General features: G+C 43.5%; 1 protein-coding gene across 2 annotated transcripts in view; it reads left to right on the top strand.

The window, feature by feature from the left end:
* The window catches only part of LOC135504927 (T-cell immunomodulatory protein-like), a 139,724-nt gene that overhangs the window by 20,880 nt on the left and 100,322 nt on the right, over positions 1-18,522 (top strand). For both annotated transcript variants that reach the window (XM_064923877.1, XM_064923868.1), the window contains exons 8-9: positions 2,134-2,215; positions 5,906-6,000. In XM_064923877.1, coding sequence (XP_064779949.1) covers positions 2,134-2,215; positions 5,906-6,000 — 177 coding nt within the window. The remainder of the gene's footprint in view (positions 1-2,133; positions 2,216-5,905; positions 6,001-18,522) is intronic.

Below are 18,522 nucleotides of genomic sequence, written 5' to 3'. Positions count from 1 at the left end.
GCAGTATTGTAGATGGACCCTGTTCACCTCCTGCTGAGTTTGACCTCTCCAGTGCTGCAACTGGTCTGTCTTTGAGCTGGAGGGGACCTTTCTGACAGTGCTTTAATAATCTATTTTTATGGAGGTAATCTCCCCTGTGTTCCCCGGGCCGTGCTGCTTTACCTCAGCCTGTAGGGACACTGAACAGTGCATCAGCCAAAGACAGACAGTCCAGCAAGGGATAATTGGGTTAGGTGATTAAAAGCAGAGGTGTGTTCACCAAATCCTTCATCCAGCCGGTTTACCCGTTCCTGTTGGTGGTGTTCTTTTTGTTTCTAGAACGTATTTTGGGAGGACACAGGGTTTGCTTTTGGGGTTGATGGTGGAATGCACCAGTGATTGGTGGCAACAGAGTTATTGAAGTGTGTCCATGATTTAATTCACAGACGCAGCACACGCGCGCACACACACACACACACCCTGTGACAGACACACACCAGAGACTCATTTCCTGGTTTCCTCTGTGTAAGACCCCAGTGATTCCTGGCTGCTGCCTTTACTGGGCTGTCTTTCGTTTAACAGCTGCAGGTAACAGGCCAGTGCTTTCGCCCATTTCAACACTTCATTTTAATGACTTTCTTTCCGAAGACTCCCCGGGCGTCCTTCTTCTCTTCTCTCTGATTACGCAAGAACAGCCTTTTGTTTGTGGAGAATGGAAAGGCAGAGGGGATGCTTTTCATTGGCTAATACCAAGCCACGGGCAACCCCTTTACTTTAATACCTGATATGATCTGTCAATTCACCAGCTGAAGGAGCCGTTCCTGCTAAACAATCATGCAGGGAATGCATTAGCTGTTTGATAAGTTCTCAGTAGTCGCAGTAAAGTGGATTCAAAAAGCGTGTTGTTGCATGAGAGACACGCCACATGCAGTGTGTAAACGTGACTCAATCAGATGATCACCGTGTAACATAACACAGACCCAAATCAGCAGAGCCACACTGCGGAGCGATGCGTCCTGCCATGCCGTAGCTGCTCGGTAGGTAGGTACTGACTGACGGAGAGAGTGAGAGAGATGCGTGATGGATGGGCAGGCGGAAGACACTCACATGCTCGCTCAGTCTGAAAAGCTGCCTACTTTTTGTCTGAATGCCAGGTAATAAATAAGCACAAGCAGAAAGAAAGAATGGTGAAAAAATTGCATGTTTTTTTGTTTTTACTCTCTTCTCTCTGAAAATATTCCCACATGCCATAAATCAGTAATGGGTTTGCTCGGTAGGACTCCTCTTTCCTACCGGGCCGGGTTCTCATCTGCTGCTCCAGAAGGGAGAAGGAGATAAGGAGAGCGGAAAGAGTTTTACAGCCCCCCCCCCAATATCTCCCCCTTTTCTGTTTTTGTACCAAATACACAATTCATTATGCCACATCGTGTAGAGTCACGGAGCAGGGAGGGAAGTCCTGCTGCGTTCACGTTATGGTATCAAAACTAAAGCAACTCCTGTTTGAGAAACAGTATTTGACGTTATCTTTTCGGGACCTCACATTCTAAGGGTCCATATGTTTGGTTTGCAAGAAGCCGGCAGAACCTACGACTGCCGTGTGTATCCCAGCCTGCTAGTGTGTTTCTATATGTAGCTCGCTGCATGCTTTTTTGGGTGCAGCGTGTTCCCTCTGGCTGGAGTGTAAAGGCCAGAGGGTCTTCGACATGGTAACAGGAGTGTTCCTGCTCTCCTGGGGCCTTGTGTCAGGGTCTGCTGAGAGCTCTGTGTTTAATGAATGCCACTACGTGGGTCACTGGACACCAGTCCCCCAAGAGCCCAGAGTCTAGCGAGGACACACACACACACACGCTGATACTCCTGCCATATTCATATACAGTAAAGCGAAACCTTTTGTAAAGAGAGACTATTCCAGCTTGAATCTTAAAGCACAGCTATGTTATTTGCTTTGCTACTGTTCCACTGTCACCCCCGTGTCCCCTGTCACCCGAGTCCCGTCACCCACTCTGCCTGCTCACACAATTAAAGCAGCCCCTTACTAATGGACGGTCAAAGTACCATGCCATTTGTCCTTTCACTCTGTCCATCATTCAGTTTTTAAATGTACAGTAGCCAACTGTATCTACATTTTAATTTGAATGTTCCTTTTTTTTTCAGGATGGGAACTTCACCAAAACCCAGCCCGGAAGTGTACCAGAAAATGTCAAGAAAGTTGGCCAGTCTTCTTTTGTCGACTTTAGTGAGTTCTCTTTCCGTGTTTTCTCATTCGGTCTTTTAAACTCCCAGTTCCATCGTTGCTCTTTCGCAGTATCAGGAATTGTTGGTGTCTGTCTTCAAAGGCCCCTAAACGTAACTGTCTGTGCTCTTTCGGGATGACATTTTCAAACAGCTCTGATCTAATAGGATTTCCCAGACAGAGAGAGCACAGAGTTTCCCAACATCCTATCTTGTTAGAATGCCTCAGCTTTACTCATTGTTCAGAAGTTTGTTGGCTTGGGCGTTGAAGTAAAAATTCAGTCCCAGTAGATGAGTTGTAATCTTAAAGTTGAAGTAGGTCCAAAATCAGATTGGATTTCTAGATGGGCCACAGGGTTCTAATCAATTCCATATCATAAAGCATCATATCCACGCTAAGTGAACTATTTGTTACATTTTGACTGGATGAAACACACAAACAAACAAATACATACATACATACACATCATTGCCAAGATCAATATTTTAACAGTCAGGAGTGTCATAAAATATTTAGAGTACAAATTTCCTCATCCCAAAAAATGCAAATGTTTCTTGAGCCCAGGGAAATACCAAGGGAAATTACCTATGTGGTTTTCTGTGTCTATTTAATTCTTTATTTCTGACGGACTTGGCCTTTTTGTTCAAATGTCAAGCTTATCTGAGCAAACTTCTTCTTCTTCTTTAATCATCTTTTCACTTTATCACTATGGAAATGTCACTTCAAGCTGTTACCATGGTTAGGGAAGGTTAAGAGGAAGATGCTCAAAGACTTCCCTTAAAGATTCAGAGGGATATATCTTGTCAACGCTGTTACACATTCAAGGCTCTGGAGGTTAATCAGGACCGACGTGAATCGGAGGAACGCGGAAATGCTTTTGCCCCCGTTTTGTTTGTGACACGTCACTGTTTTGGTCAGCTGTGCACATGCGTAGGTGATGCCGTTTAAATGGAAAAAGGATGACGGAATTATGAAGACGGACTGACCATTCATAGTATGAAACTCAATGAGTGTTGAATGTTTGGCTCTGATGGAGCTCCCAATTACTCCGTGTTGCCCTCTCGTTGCTTTCTATTAACCCCTCGGAATTCATTATATTTTCCATATTTTTCTGCGCTTGCTTTCTCTTGGCCCTTGTCACTGCATCATGCCAGGCAGGCAGGAGAACTGGGGCACAAGCCAGCACACGCCTGTAACACCTGCAACGGGTTTAAAGAGCTTAATTCCACTGATCTTCAAAGCACGTTATCCTTGATTTCACTTTTGTTCCCGGAGTCGACAGAGCTTTTGGTGCCGATTTTGAATATCAGCATCTAATTAAAAGACAAATATTGGATTCAGAGCACCTGTTCTGTGAAGATGGGGGGGGGGGGATATGACCTCCGGGAGAGGAATGAACGAGAAGGAGACTGGGCGCTTCAAAGACTCAAATGATTTCAATGTGCGAGAAATAAAAAGGAAAAAGCAGCACAGAAAAGCTGGATGTGTGCAGATAGAACACAGACAGGGGGAGATGGAGCTGGGAGAGGGAGGAATAGAGATGGAGCTGGAATAGGGAGATGGATCTGGGAGAGGGAGGAATAGGGAGATGGATCTGGGAGATGGATCTGGGAGAGGGAGGAATAGGGAGATGGATCTGGGAGAGGGAGGAATAGGGAGGGAGCTGGGAGAGGGAGGAATAGAGAGGGAGCTGGAGGAATAGAGAGATGGAGCTGGGAGAGGGAGGAATAGAGAGAGGCAGATAGGAAAGCGAAGAGCGTGACACGTCTGCTTGATATCGGAGTGGGAGTTATTCTGATCACACTCCAAGCTTTCAATTTCCACATACACCTCAGTGATAGATGGCGGATACAGGAGAGACCTTCCTCCTAAACCTCTTCTCCAACACACACCATCTCTATCGCCTTACTCACTACATCAACAATTCATCCATAAAATGAATCTAGACGCTTTCAAATGGTGATAATGTAATGATGGGCTGTTTCCATTTTACATTCATTGTGTGATTTTTCAGTGTTACCGACTAAGGTTAGCCTTTCTTCCAAATACTCTTTAGTCAGGCGTGTCAAACTCATTCCATGGAGGGCCTACAGGTTTTAGTTTTTTTTTGTTCTCCTTTCAGTTAAGACCTAGACAACCAGGTGAAGGGAGTTCCTAACTAATGATTGACCTTAATTCTGAGGGAAAACCCGCAGACGCTCTGCCCTCCGTGGAATGAGTTTGACACACGCATTAGAATGACTCCACGAGAATGTCTGACGTAAACCACAGTTTAACGGCTGCATCCGCTGGTGCAGCGCTTCCGTCACACTGTAGCCACGCCACCGTAGTCTTAATGCGTGCACAACATACGCCAGACAAAACATTCCCGTCCGCCTTATCGTAACCGTAAATGCATTTCTCAAAGCGACAGCGCCCGATGCGTAAGTCATTGATGGAGACTGCACAGCTAAGGACCACCGGAGGAGTTGACTGCTAATGCAGGTAGAGGAATTACGTCGATGACGTGGCGATTTGTGTTCTGTTTTTTTCTCCGAGCGGAGGTAGCTCATGTACGAGCGTACTTCTGAGGTGACAACTTTTTTTTTCTTTTTTTTTACCCGAGCGCTTCGCGGAGGATTTCCTCTCCTCCGTTAGTGTCTTAACAGTGACAGCTCTGTGGTAGAACTACAGGGGTCCATGTGCAGAGTCTTCTCAGGCAATGCTTTTGAAATATGAATGGGGTATTTGTGCTGGTCCCCCCCCCTCTCTCCCAGGCAGTATTTATTATTTTGTTCATCTCTGGTGTGATATTTCTCTGACGTTGTCGAGGTACACTTCATCTTCTCTGCTTTTTTTTTCTGAGAGCAGTGTTGGAGAGGCAAACTAGTGACACACATTATTCTTAGCTTTTGCATTGTCGTGAGGAAGTCTGAAATACTTAATGGTCGTCCTCAAGGATAACGCCTTGTACATTGTTTTCTCTTTAATCGGCGCGCACCAACACACACACACACACACACACACAAATAAAATGTGTTCAACTTTTTACATTGACACACAGAGAGAGCCTCCTTCCTAAGTCTGGTTGCATGACAGGGTCCAGATCAGATTACAGACTGGGGTGTTGTAATGTGTCTGGCTGCAGGCTGGTTCCCTGGGCCAGGGGAATACAGGAAGTGTGGAGAGTGTGTAATCTCTGGGTTTCTCTGCAGGCCCGGCCTCTGATTTACATTGTTATTGGTCCTGTGTTGTATCCTATGAATGCCAATGGGGTTGTCACCCTGCATCAGAGCTTCACCAGGCACTGCAGTTTCCCTCTCTCTTTCTTCTCCTCCTCCTATCTCTCCCTCTCTCTGTGTCTTTTCCTTCTCCCACTCTCTGTCGGAATAATAATGTGCTTCATCAGTGGAAGCCAGTGCCATCCTACTAGTCTGACAGTAAACATCAGTGGATGATAACACAGAAAAGACTGACAAGCTCGCTCCGATTTGTGAAACTGTTTTAGTCTCTATCATTCACCTTTTACCTCACTCCCATCTCTCATCTCTCTCCCTCCCTACCTACCTGTCTCTCTCTCTCTTTCCTCAATGCTCTGATGAAATGTTTTTACTCCTCCCTCTGTTGTTCTGTCTCTGTTCATTTCAGTTTTTCCCATCATCCTGCTTTTTGTTGCTCTTTGTTTTATTCGTGTCTTTCTCTTTTTTCTTCCAGATGGAGATGGGTTCCAGGACCACCTTCTTCCAGTGTGTCTGGACGATGCATGCCACAGGAGTGCCATCTACCTTTCTAAGCCCGGGGAACCTGAGGTACAGTACTCCTCCATTGAAACCTGACAAGAGACCTCAAATCCTACTCCATCCTTCAACTGAACTAGCCCTGCCTTCGTCCTTCACAGGCTGCCATTTTGAGTGTCAGGATGTTGAAAACACCAGGGGTCCTTTAGAAGAGCTGCTGAGTGACACAGCCAATACCTGCATCACCCCCATCTCTTAGTTTCAGAACCACTCTCCCCAGTAACCACCCCCCTCATCCAGGAGATCGACAGCACACACTCATAAGTGGCAGGACAACAATAGAGAAAATGGGTTCATAGCCACTCCGAGACTAATGAGAGTCTTGCAGAGAAGATAACAGTCAGCACGGCTTTCACATTTTCCCCCACAAACGTCTGCTTTTGTGTGCCTGTCACAGACAATTATGATTTGAGCAGGGGGAGACTGAGGGAGAAGGAAAGGAGAAAGATGGCAGAACATATGTTGGCTTTTGTTTGGTTGTCATACTGTGCAGTTCTTCGCTGTCAAGAGATGAGGAGAATGAAAAGTTTTCCATAGTTGATTCCATTAGCGATCCTCTAGCTAGCTACTTCTACCTTTACTCGCTCAAAACTGTATTTCTCTCTCTCTTTCCTCTCACCACTGAGTTCCTGCTCGTTTTCTCTCAGCTAGCCTGTGTAGTTCCCTCTGACCTCAGGCTACGAGACATGATTGGATTAGAAGCTTGGTAGGAGGAGATGCTCTGTTCAATCAGTGTCTGGGATCTTTTGTCTGTGTAGGTATGCGTTCCGGTACGTTCCTGCAGGTGTGTATGCTTCTGTAGAGAGGTGTCTGTGTGTGCAGGAACATGGCTCCCCCCGCTTTCCCCTCCCACACTGATCGAGGCCATTTGATCTGGTGGTGTGTTTTTCCTATCACGCTAATCCGCTGCTCATTGACAGCGTAAACATGTAGCTTCACACTCATTAGACTGTTTACAGAGGCTGTCCATTATATTCACTCACACAGCATGTGTACACGCCCTCTGAATATGAGCACAGCACACTGGGTCTCATTGAATAGCTGCATGAGAAGGGATAGGCTATTGTCTCCTATAGGTGGAACTCCATACATCAACCTACCATATCCATCCAGAACCTATACCAATCCACCCCATATCCATGAAGTATTAGTTTCTCTCTTTTGAGTGTACAGTGCCTTTCAAAAGTATTCATCCCCCTTGGCGTTTTTTCCTATTTTGTTGCATTACAACCTGTAATTTAAATGGATTTTTATTTGGACTTAATGTAATGGACATACACAAAATAGCCCAAATTGGTGAAGTGAAATGAAGAAAATTACTTGTTTAAAAAAAAATCTACAAATTTAAAATCTAAAAAGTACAAGTGGTGCATGCATATGTATTCATCCCCTTTGCTATGAAGCCCCTAAATAAGATCTGGTGGAACCAATTACCTTCAGAAGTCATAGTTAAATAAATCCCACCTGTGTGCAATCTAATTAAGTGTCACATGATCTGTCACATGATCTCAGTGTATATATACACGCATGTTCTGAAAGGCCCCAACACCACTAAGCAAGGGGCACCACCAAGCAAGTACAGATCGGGGTTGGGTTATAAAAAAATTAAACACTTTGAACAGCCCACGGAGCACCATTAAATTCATAACATTTTTTGAAAGAATATGGCAACACAACAAACCTGCCAAGAGAGGGTCGCCCACCAAAACTCACAGACCAGGCAAGGAAGGCATTAATCAGAGAGGCAACAAAGAGACCAAAGATAACCCAGAAGGAGCTGCAAAGCTCCACAGCGGAGATTGGAGTGTGTCCATGGGACCAATTTAAGCCGTACACTCCACAGAGCTGGGCTTTACAGAAGCGTGACCAGAAAAAAAGCCATTGCTTAAAGGAAAAAAAATAAGCAAACATGTTTGGTGTTTGCAAAAAAGGCATGTGGGAGACTCCCCAAACATATGGAACAAGGTACTCTGATAAGATGAGACTAAAATTGAGCTTTTTGGCCATGTCTGGTGCAAACCCAACACATCATTACCCCGAGGATCCTCATCACCCCGAGGATCCACATCCCCACAGTGAAGCATGGTGGTAGCAGCATCATGCTGTGGGGATGTTTTTCCATCGGCAGGGACTAGGAAACTGGTCAGAATTGAAGGAATGATGGATGGCACTAAATATAGGGAAATTCTGAAGGGAAACCTGTTTTAGTCTTCGAGATTTGAGCCTGGGTCGGAGGTTCACCTTCCAACAGGACAATGACCCTAAGCATACTGCTAAAGCAACACCCAAGTGGTTTAAGGGGAAAGATTTAAATGTCTTGGAATGGCCTAGTCAAAGCCCAGACCTCAATCCAATTGAGAATCTGTGGTATGACTTAAAGATTGCTGTACACCAGAGGAACCCATCCAACTTGAAGGAGCTGGAGCAGTTTTGCCTTGAAGAATCGGCAGAAATCACAGTGGCTATATGTGCCAAGCTTATAGAGACATACCCCAAGAGACTTGCGGCTGTAATTGCTGCAAACGATGGCTCTACAAAGTAGGGGGTGAATAGTTATGCACGCTCAAGTAAAGTTTTGTGTTATTTCTTGTTTTTTTTTTCACAATAAAAAAAAAATATTTTGCATATTTAAAGTGGTAGGCATGTTGTGTAAATCAAACGATACAAACCCCCCAAAAATGTATTTTAATTCCAGGTTGTAAGGCAACAAAACAAGGAAAATGCAAACGGGGGTGAATACTTTCGCAAGCCACTGGGCTTAATTTCACCCAGCCCTCTGTGTCCGTGGTCTGGGGAGGAGTCACGTGTCCCAGCTCCGACAGGATCCAGACATGTTAATGGAACCTATAGCCGGCCCTTCCTCCAGAGACTGGGATCCGTGGGACACTTGATTGTCCCTTAATCGGTGTGCCGGGAGGAAAGCCCATCCATAAAACATGGAGAGGGGAACGGCAGGTTGTCTGAGGAGGCATGAGTAAGCGCCTAGGGATGTGCAAGGAATTCCAATGTGCAGGGGAGGGAGAGTGGGGTACATGGGTTGGCCCGTACAGCTCCACCTCCCCAGCCCAGAGCACCACACTGTTATTCATTTCATTTTCATGTACTGCATATCCAAACCTTTGTCCCTAGGTTTGACAGTATCTGGAGCTGGTCGGATATTCTTTTATATTTCTTTTTGGGAGGAAGATAAATCATATATGTTCCTGAGCCGAGTGTGTGTGTGTACAGTATGTACAATGTTAGGTAGCCTACGTCTTCTTGATCCATTTGGATGGCCAGTCAATCATCTGAAGACTCACGACATGAGTGGGAACAGACAGTTGAGTTGAATCCCAGCCAAAGCCCACATCACTTGATGCATATGAGAGTGGGAACAGGACATGGCCATTTTCTCCACCCCACCGCTTTAATATACACTGGCAAATTTCCAATGTGAAAGAGTCAGGCCATCAGTCTGAGACAGCCAGACACAGGGCACGGTAGCACCAGGTGACATCCACAGATAACCTCTGTCTTTGTGACATGCTGACATGTGGGTGTAGTCTGTCACCAGCTTTGTCATCAGCTCTGCCTCCCCGAACTCTTTCTCTCTCATGGACACCTGTCCAATGTTTCGTTATTCATCACAGGGCAATGAAATACACACTTTTTCTCTTTTCTTTTGCTCTTCCTCACTCATTAGCACCTCTTGCATTTCCCCTATTCTGTAACCTTTTTTTCACATTTGTGTTAGAAGGAATTTTATCTTGGCCTCAATTGTTAACTTGTCAAATCTGTCTTAAAAAATGCTCTGCAGCTCTAACTCTATCAGGAGAGAAATGTACAGAAGTCCATCATAGATTATATACATAATTTAAGTAAGGGATGAATGCCGACTTTCTATACATTACCTTGGAATGAATGGACGACACACTAGGACGATGATTTTGCTGAGTCCCTCTGTGGAGTTAATTTTTCCAAGGTAATATACAGAGTGGAGGGGTTTTATCCCACATATACAGTACCACAGATTTCAAAGAAAATACTAAAGCGCACATTTCTGGTATAGAATAGAAATGACATGTTTTTATTTATTTATTTTTATTTACATTTATACTTTTTTTTTTTACCATCCCACCAGACCTAGTTGCTCGTCCGTTGCCAAAGACGTAATCCAGTCGTTCGTTCTTTTTATTCGGTTGCCATGATGGCCGGCAACGTTCTTATCCCTTGCTTGCTAGCTAGCCAACTATAGCTAGCACAGTCACGTCAAACAGTGCAGCCAGAATAACAGCAGAGTAGCTGCATTTGCATAAGATGTTTTCTAGTGGCATTTATTTGGATACATCCATAACAATGAGCTGATGATTCACCATTTCACCTGGCAAAGAAAAGTTACTCACTCTTCACTGTTCATTACAGTACAGGAGATCACATTGCAAATGAAACACTAGGCGAAAAGCTAGCTAAATCGTTTGGTACTAGCAAATCTGCCAATATAACAACTGAATTCAACAATACCGGTTGCTGAAAACAGCTCGTGAAACTACACTGAACAAAAATATAAACGCAACAATTTCAAAGATTTTACTGAGGTACAGTTTGTATGAGGAAATCAGTCATTTGAAATAAATTCATTAGGCCCTAATCTATGGATTTCACATGACTGGGCAGGGGTACAGACATGGATGGGCCTTGAAGGGCATAGGCCCCACCCACTGGGGAACCAGGCACACCCACTGGGAGCCAGGCCCAGTCGATCAGAATGAGTTTCCCCCACAAAAATGGCTTTATTACAGACAGAAATACTGTTAAACATGGATTATTGTGGCAAAGGAGAAATGCTTACTAACAGGGATGTAACAAATGTATTCACAAAATCTGAGAGAAATTAGCTTTTTGTGCGTATGGAAAATGTCTGGGATCTTTTATTTCAGCTCATTTAACATGGGACCAACCCTTTACAACCCTTTGCGTTTATAAATTTGTTCAGTGTAGAAACATGTGGGAGGATTTGACAGCAGTGACATTTTACACGATGACTGCAGCATTGAGGACATTTACATGCACAGTAATAATTCGATATTAAACTGATTATGACAGTTGGCAGATTATGCAATAGTCATGTAAACACCTTACTCTGATCTTAAACCGATTTAAGATAAAACAAACTCGAAGTCAGCATAAGCCGATTAAAACGCCTAGTTTTCTGCGCAGTCATTATTAGGACATGTAACCTTAATTGGCGTTCCAGTAGTGTATTTGATCTGCACATGTGCTATCACCAGCCGAGCGAACCTCTTTAGCGCGAGTGAAGTGAGTTCGGAACAACTGAATGGCTGCGTTTCAAACTCATTGAGAAAAAAAACACCCTCGTCCACTTACCCTTATGCATTTTGGGGAATCTTGGTCATCATCTTGAACGTCGGTCCAAACAAGGGAATTTCGCAACATAAGCCCCTCGGCCCTCGTTTTTGATTGAGTTTGAAACGCCCCCCAGAATTCAATTCATGATTATTGTACATCCGATGAGAAAAGTCAACCGAAACTTAAAACCTCAACGTCAATATGGATAAGTCAACATACACGTGTTAGTAAAAAGGTTAGAAATTGTGCTACTAATGTACATGATGGCACAAACACCTCTCATAAAAGTAATGATGTTTTTCTTTGGTTAGCTTTTGGAAATTGTGTAAATAAAAACATTTTCCTTCATAAGTTCCAGGCTAACGTTAGTTAGCTAATTAATTTGCTAGCTATCATACAGTAGGTTAATATTAATAATTATATAGTTATTATAGGTAGACATGCAATCATAATTGACTGAAGCACATATTAACCTGTTGCGTCGCGCAATCCCGGATCCGGGATTCTATTTATAGCCTCAAGCTCATTAGCATAACGCAACGTTAACTATTCATGAAAATCGCAAATGAAATGAAATAAATATATTTGCTCTCAGGCTTAGACTTTTGTTAACAACACTGTCATCTCAGATTTTCAAAATATGCTTTTCAACCATAGCTAAACAAGCATTTGTGTAAGAGTATTGATTGCTAACATGGCTATAAGCCTAGAATTCAGCCAGCAACATTTTCACAAAAACAAGAAAATAATTCAAATAAAATCATTTACCTTTGAAGAACTTCAGATGTTTTCAATGAGGAGACTCTCAGTTAGATAGCAAATGTTCAGTTTTTCCAAAAAATATTATTTGTGTAGGACAAATCGCTCTGTTTTGTTCACGTTTGGCTATGAAAAAAACTTGTATACAGTTATAGCCTCAAGCTCATTAGCATAATGTAACGTTAACGATTTCTGAAAATCGCAAATAAAATGAAAATAATGCGCCTACTCTCAAGCTTAGCCTTTTCTTAACAACACTGTCATCTCAGATTTTTTGAACCATAGCAATTCACTAATTTGTGTAAGAGTATGCTAAGCTAGCTTAGCATTTTGAGTAGCATTTAGCACGCAACATTTTCACAAAAACCAGATAACCAAATAAATGAAATCATTTACCTTTGAAGAGCTTCGGATGTTTTCAATGAGGAGACCCTCAGTTACATAGCAAATGTCCAGTTTTTCCTGAAAGCATCTTTGTGCAGGAGAAATCGCTCTGTTTTGTACATCACATTTGGCTACCGAAACGAAAATTCAGTCACCAACAACGTCAAACTTTTTCCGAATTAACTCCATAATATCGACCGAAACATGGCAAACGTTGTTTGGAATCAATCCTCAAGGTGTTTTTTCACATATCTCTTCATTGATATATCGTTCGTGGAAGCATGCTTTCTTCTCTGAATTCCATGGAAAAATACTTGCAGCTGAGTTTTGCGCACCAATTTCGGCACAGGACATCGGGCGGACACCTGGTAAATGTGGTCTCTTATGGTCAATCTTCCAATGATATGCCTACAAATACGTCACAATGCTGCAGACACCTTGGGGAAACGACAGAAAGGGCAGACTCATTCCTCTCGCGTTCACAGCCATATAAGGAGTCAATGGAAAACGGAGCCTCAAAAATCCTGCTCATTTCCTGGATGCCGTCTCATCTTGGTTTTGCCTGTAGCTCACGTTCTAGGGCACGCACAGAGAATATCTTTGCAGTTCTGGACACGTCAGAGTGTTTTCTTTCCAAAGCTACCAATTATATGCATAGTCGAGCATCTTTTTGTGACAAAATATTGCGCTTAAAAAGGGCACGTCTTTTTATCCAAAAATGATATAGCGCCCCTAGAGTTTCAAGAGGTTAAGTGCACAGAAGCTACATGTGGCAGAAAACACAATCGTCGCGGGATGAAGGAGTGACGAATTTCCTGGCAGGGCGTTCCATTTAAAAATCATTCCTTCCTCCTTCACCCCTTGCCCTGCAAGTGAATACTCGTGAGACGTCATTGGAAGTGTCCTATTAATTTGAGGGCTGAGGGGATAGGGTGTCTTTTTTTGGAATGTGACCAATGTATACGTCATAGAAGTACTTAAAACGTTCAAACTCAGGAACAGATATGCTTACCAAAAATAACATGGTCACTATGGTAGAGCGTTTATTTTCATTGACGTTTATCAGAGTGCCATCAGGTAGCCTGATTTTCAGATGTAAACAGGATTATTAGGGAAATTATTATTTTGGCAAAGCATGTAAACGTTTTAATCGAACTATTGCATTATTGTGCGCACCGTACTCATTGACGGATCACTCACCACGTTAGGTCATCAGATGCTGCAAAAACAAATTAATCCCAGTTAGCTACGTTTTTCCAACTGTCCCATATCTGGTTTTAATGCCAACTATAAAATTCCCCTTTAGCAAATCAGAAATGACTATTCAACAATAATGTGGTATAAATTATAATAATAGTCTGCTTTCCATGGGAATTGAAAGAACAAAACAGCTGCGCGCTATATGCACTCTTGTGAATGAACTGGAATGGGCTTTGCAGTGATAATGTGATGAGCGTTATAGTTTTCCACTGCGGATCATAAAGCAGGGAGTTCATTATAAATATGTTTTTACCATGTTGTCCGCGGCGACGCCTGTGTTCTCTATTGATATAATGGCACCTCGTCTGCCGTTCCCCGTGGCTTCTGAAATGTTATTTTCTTGGCCTAATGAGCCGTTGTTCCCGCAGTGGTGAATCGATAGGAGTTCGAAACTGCTAACTCTGTAGCCTTTTTCGCTTTAGTAAACAATGTGACGACGAGAAGTGTGTGTGTGTGCTGCGTTGTGCGCTGAGATTTCTCTGGGATTGATACAATGACATTTGTTATGCCTGTCGCTTCCCTCTCACCATCAAACATTTTGAATTACATTGGAGGAGAAAACACCATATTTTTCCGATTTAATAAGATCGTGTAATTATGTCCCTGCACGTCACCTCTTCCAGTGATATATGTATAATCCATTGACATTTTGATCCAATGAATTTCCGAATTTAAGTAAGTTGTTTAAGGGCACTCCTATAAAAATCGAAAAAATTGGTCACCTCTGAATGATTACACACACATAAGTAGTGTTTAACAACTTCATTTAAATAACATACTGTTGTATGTTAGGCTTCATACTCACCTCATTATTAAAATGTGCTTCGCTTCTCTGCCTGCCCTTCAAATTATCTCAAGGTTTTGTGACCTTATGAGTCTAATGCAGGCCTCGCTGACTGTACCACTCATATTACCTGGGTAATCATGCATGATCTCCTCTTCCACACACTGCACCTGCTGTATAATAATAATGCTGATGTCATCAACATGCACTCGATGTGTTGCGGGTCCTATTTTACATTGGAATGTTTACTTTACCCACAACTCTTAGAAGGTGGTGTCTGTCTCTTGCTCCTCTTTGCGTGTTGGCCTTGATTGATGATGTCTGGTCGGCCTGGTGTTCAGAAGAACACACCCTTTTGAGTCGTTGTGATGTTTCTGGTAGTGACTCACTGCCTGATATAAACAATATTTTCAGATTTTAGTCAGTAAATGAGTTCGAAACATCCCAAACTGCTGTTAATGCTGTGTATGGGAAAAGTTTCTGTTTGTGGGGACATTACTATGTTTTTGCTTGAGTGGCACAACAAAGGCAAATACATGGTTGGTGTGTTTCCCCTAATGACCAAGAAGAAATAATAATAATAATAATAATAATAGCAGCAAAAATGTTTAAATAAATGGAAATTCCCTAACGGAGTCAGTTAATTACTGAGAGGCTGGTTGTCTAGGATGACACTGATTGCCTCGCCTTTTCTGGTTCTTGCTTGATTAAGCTATGGGTTGATCCTCTGCGTTCTGCTCAGGCTGATCAACCCAATCAGGAGTGGTGAGGATCGGGAGACGCAAGGAGAATACCTTATGTGTGTTTTTAGAACATCCCGTCGGATCAAACCAGACCTAGATCTCTCCCCTCCAAACACCTGCAGCAAAGATGTACAATTCCATTTTATCTCCACCATCACATCTCCACTCCTCTCCTTTGCTCCTCTGTCAGTCAAGGTACACACGAGAGCATGTGATGTGCCTTTTTAAATGGGCTCAATCCAAAGAAGTGGTCTTTACCTTGAAGACCAGAACATGTCTTTTTTTTTGCCATGTTAGCTTGTGGGTAGCTGAAAGATGGACACACACCATGTGCAACTAGGCACTGGCTCCTCTGTGTGTCTATGCACAAACCTGAGACACTGAAGTGGAGGCCTAGAGACTGACTCATGTGAATGGAGATGGAGCCATGATCCAGCAGGGTAATGAAGGATGATTGTCTCCATCCGTCAGAGGAGCACTGCCCCTCCCTTCCCTCCGACATGCAGCATAAATCTACTTTCTCTTCCAGGAGGGATCAGACCTACGACAAAGTGGCAGAGAGAGATCTCTGTAAAGACACTGGGACAATGGACGCACTTCTCCTGTCAAATCCAGGACCAGCAACCCGCCAACCCTCCCTTTTTCCCCCCAGTCAGTCACGCCTCTGTAGGCAGCTCTGGAACAGTTACAGCAGGCTTCAGCTCAGCAGACTGCCTTGCCACTGGGAGGCTCAGTCAGTCCTCCTGTTGGTATTCTGAACACATCCTCTCCTTCTCTTCCCCTCCTTCTCCTCTCTTCTCTTCTCTCTCCCTCCTAAAATTGGCATTAGAAAGGAAACAGAAAGCAGGACTCATCAAGCCGCAGGCCTGGAATATGATGTGCTGATGTGTTGTATACGTCTTCGGCAATCTAGTGGGATTGTTGTGCAGGAAAGTATGTTAGTCTGGTAGGGATGGTTTGGGTTTGTTCAACTCCTGGAGTCACCCACTGCCTCACAGTACGACTGACCAGCTGGCACTCAGGCTGCCTGGCAGCTCCTTACGGTTATTTATAAACTTTGTCTGGATGTCTTCCATTGAAAAAGTGTCTGAAATCCCTTTAGTCAATGTACTCTTAGTATTCGCTCTCTGTCTCTCTCGCTTGTTCTCTCTCTGCATTTCTTTCTCCATCACCCCTCTCATAAGTATGTCTATGAATCAATGGGGAGGATTTGCATGTACAGTGGACAGCGTTGAGGTCAAAGAAACCTAGTAAATCTTCAGTCAGCACAATGCTGATGATAGACTTCTGCTCCCCCGGTGTAGACCAGCTGTGAGTAGAGCTGACGGTGAAGCAGCACTCCTAGCCAAGATGCAGAGAAGTTCCTCTTTTTATTATCAGACTCAACGGTTGAGGAACCACTCGCCAGTGACCCAGCGTAATCCATTTTGTGGCACAATTGAGTGACACAAGGTTATCTGTGCACTGCTGTGTCCAAGGTGAGCTTCATCCCAAGTTGCCATTAGCATAGTTTCTATTTGTTTGTTGCTAAGTGGCAGTTAAGCTCTAAAAATTTGTTGTGCTTTCAGAGTGCGTTTGGGAGCACTTCTAGAAGTGAGACACTGTGGATGTGCTTGCGTGGGCTCTGCAGATCCATTTAACGGTGCAGCGTTTGTTACTGCGTACTAATTAGCTAAAATACACCATTTTAGGTTTCATACCCCCATTTCTACGTAACCTGGTCAAAACAAATCATTAGGACTTATTTACATGGCTGTTTCAGTCATAACTTTTACTGTATTTAGATCATCATAGCCAATCATGAAACCCTCATTAAAACCAGTCAGTATTCATCACACGCAAGCTGAAGGAAGTTGTCATTTGTCATCATTGAAGTTGTCATTTGTCGTCATGTTAATATTACTTGAAGGAAGTTGTCAAGTTGTCATAACCTTTCACATGTATTTAAAGTTATCGTTGTCGGCAGTCCCTGTGACAGGGAGGCGGCCAATCAACCTCTGCAGCCAATGACGCATCACTCAATTTTTTTGAACTCCTCGACCAGACCTGCTAAAGACATGGGTCTGAGCTCGTCTCACTGGGACTTTAACCACCTGGGTGGGATTGTATGACAGGCTTTCCGGCCAAGAGCCCTAAGATGGAGATGCCATTTCACCCTGCACAAATTGTACATAGCTCATACACCATACATATACTCACAATTGTTTCACCCACACTGTCCAGACAAAAACACTTGCCTCTCCCACGCGTCCCTCATCCCTAACGCATTCCCTCCTGGTGCAGTCATACGTATCACACCGTCTTCCCTTGCCCTATCTTGTAGCGGCGCCAAATCAACAGGGTTATACATCAGAGCCTATGTGGGACTGACACAGCGCCGAGGTCTATCCCCTATAAATACTCCCACAGGACTATACACTTTCCTCCGAGACACTTTCTTATGACCTCGACTCTCTCTTCTCTCTTCCTGCTGCTCTTTTCTCCATCTGTCAATATGTTGACTGTGTTTATGTATTCAGAGAGGGAGAACAGCCATATTAGCAGCCATTACCGCTACCCTAGTGGCGCTTCCTCTGGCGGATATAATGTGCAGAGATGCACCTGGCTTTTCCTGTTTAACATTCATGAATATTTAAACCCATGGCATCTGCATTCCCGCCTCCCCAGCGCTTTCCAATAATAGGTGGGCCTTGTGGAGACGAGGGGAAAACAGAGAGGCGTTCAGCTGCATAAAGAATAGCTCCTATCTCCGCTGCCCTCTCCTTTTAAAGCTCTTTATGTAGTTCTCGTATTCACATCCGTCCATTCAGATAACGGTTACTAATGATGGTATCTGAGGATGTTGCTCAGTGAGACTTGCCATTTTTAGCAGTGGATGCAACACTCTATTACGGAATCTTACTTGGATTTGATTCACTATTCGTTACGTGTTCAGTGACTAATTCAATGTTTACATTTTAGTCATTTAGCAGGCGCTCTTATCCTTAGCGACTTACAGTCGTGGGTGCGTACGTTTTTGTAAATATAATTTCATGTGAATTTACCCACAGTAGTTAGTAAGTATGATTTTTGTACATTCACATTCTATTATGATGAACATCAGTCACTGTCAGAGAGAAATAGGCTCCCAGGGTTTATTGACTACTCAGTCGAGCTGTCGGGTGGAATATGTGTTGATAGAGCTATGCGGGAGCGAGTGTGTGTGTGTGTGTGTGTATATATATATCTCTTTCACTGCAATATTTATCATGGTACTGT

This window comes from Oncorhynchus masou, chromosome 2 (genome assembly GCF_036934945.1).
Source record: "Oncorhynchus masou masou isolate Uvic2021 chromosome 2, UVic_Omas_1.1, whole genome shotgun sequence".
In the NCBI taxonomy this organism is placed as follows: Eukaryota; Metazoa; Chordata; class Actinopteri; order Salmoniformes; family Salmonidae; genus Oncorhynchus; species Oncorhynchus masou.
This window is presented reverse-complemented; position numbering and strand designations above follow the sequence as displayed.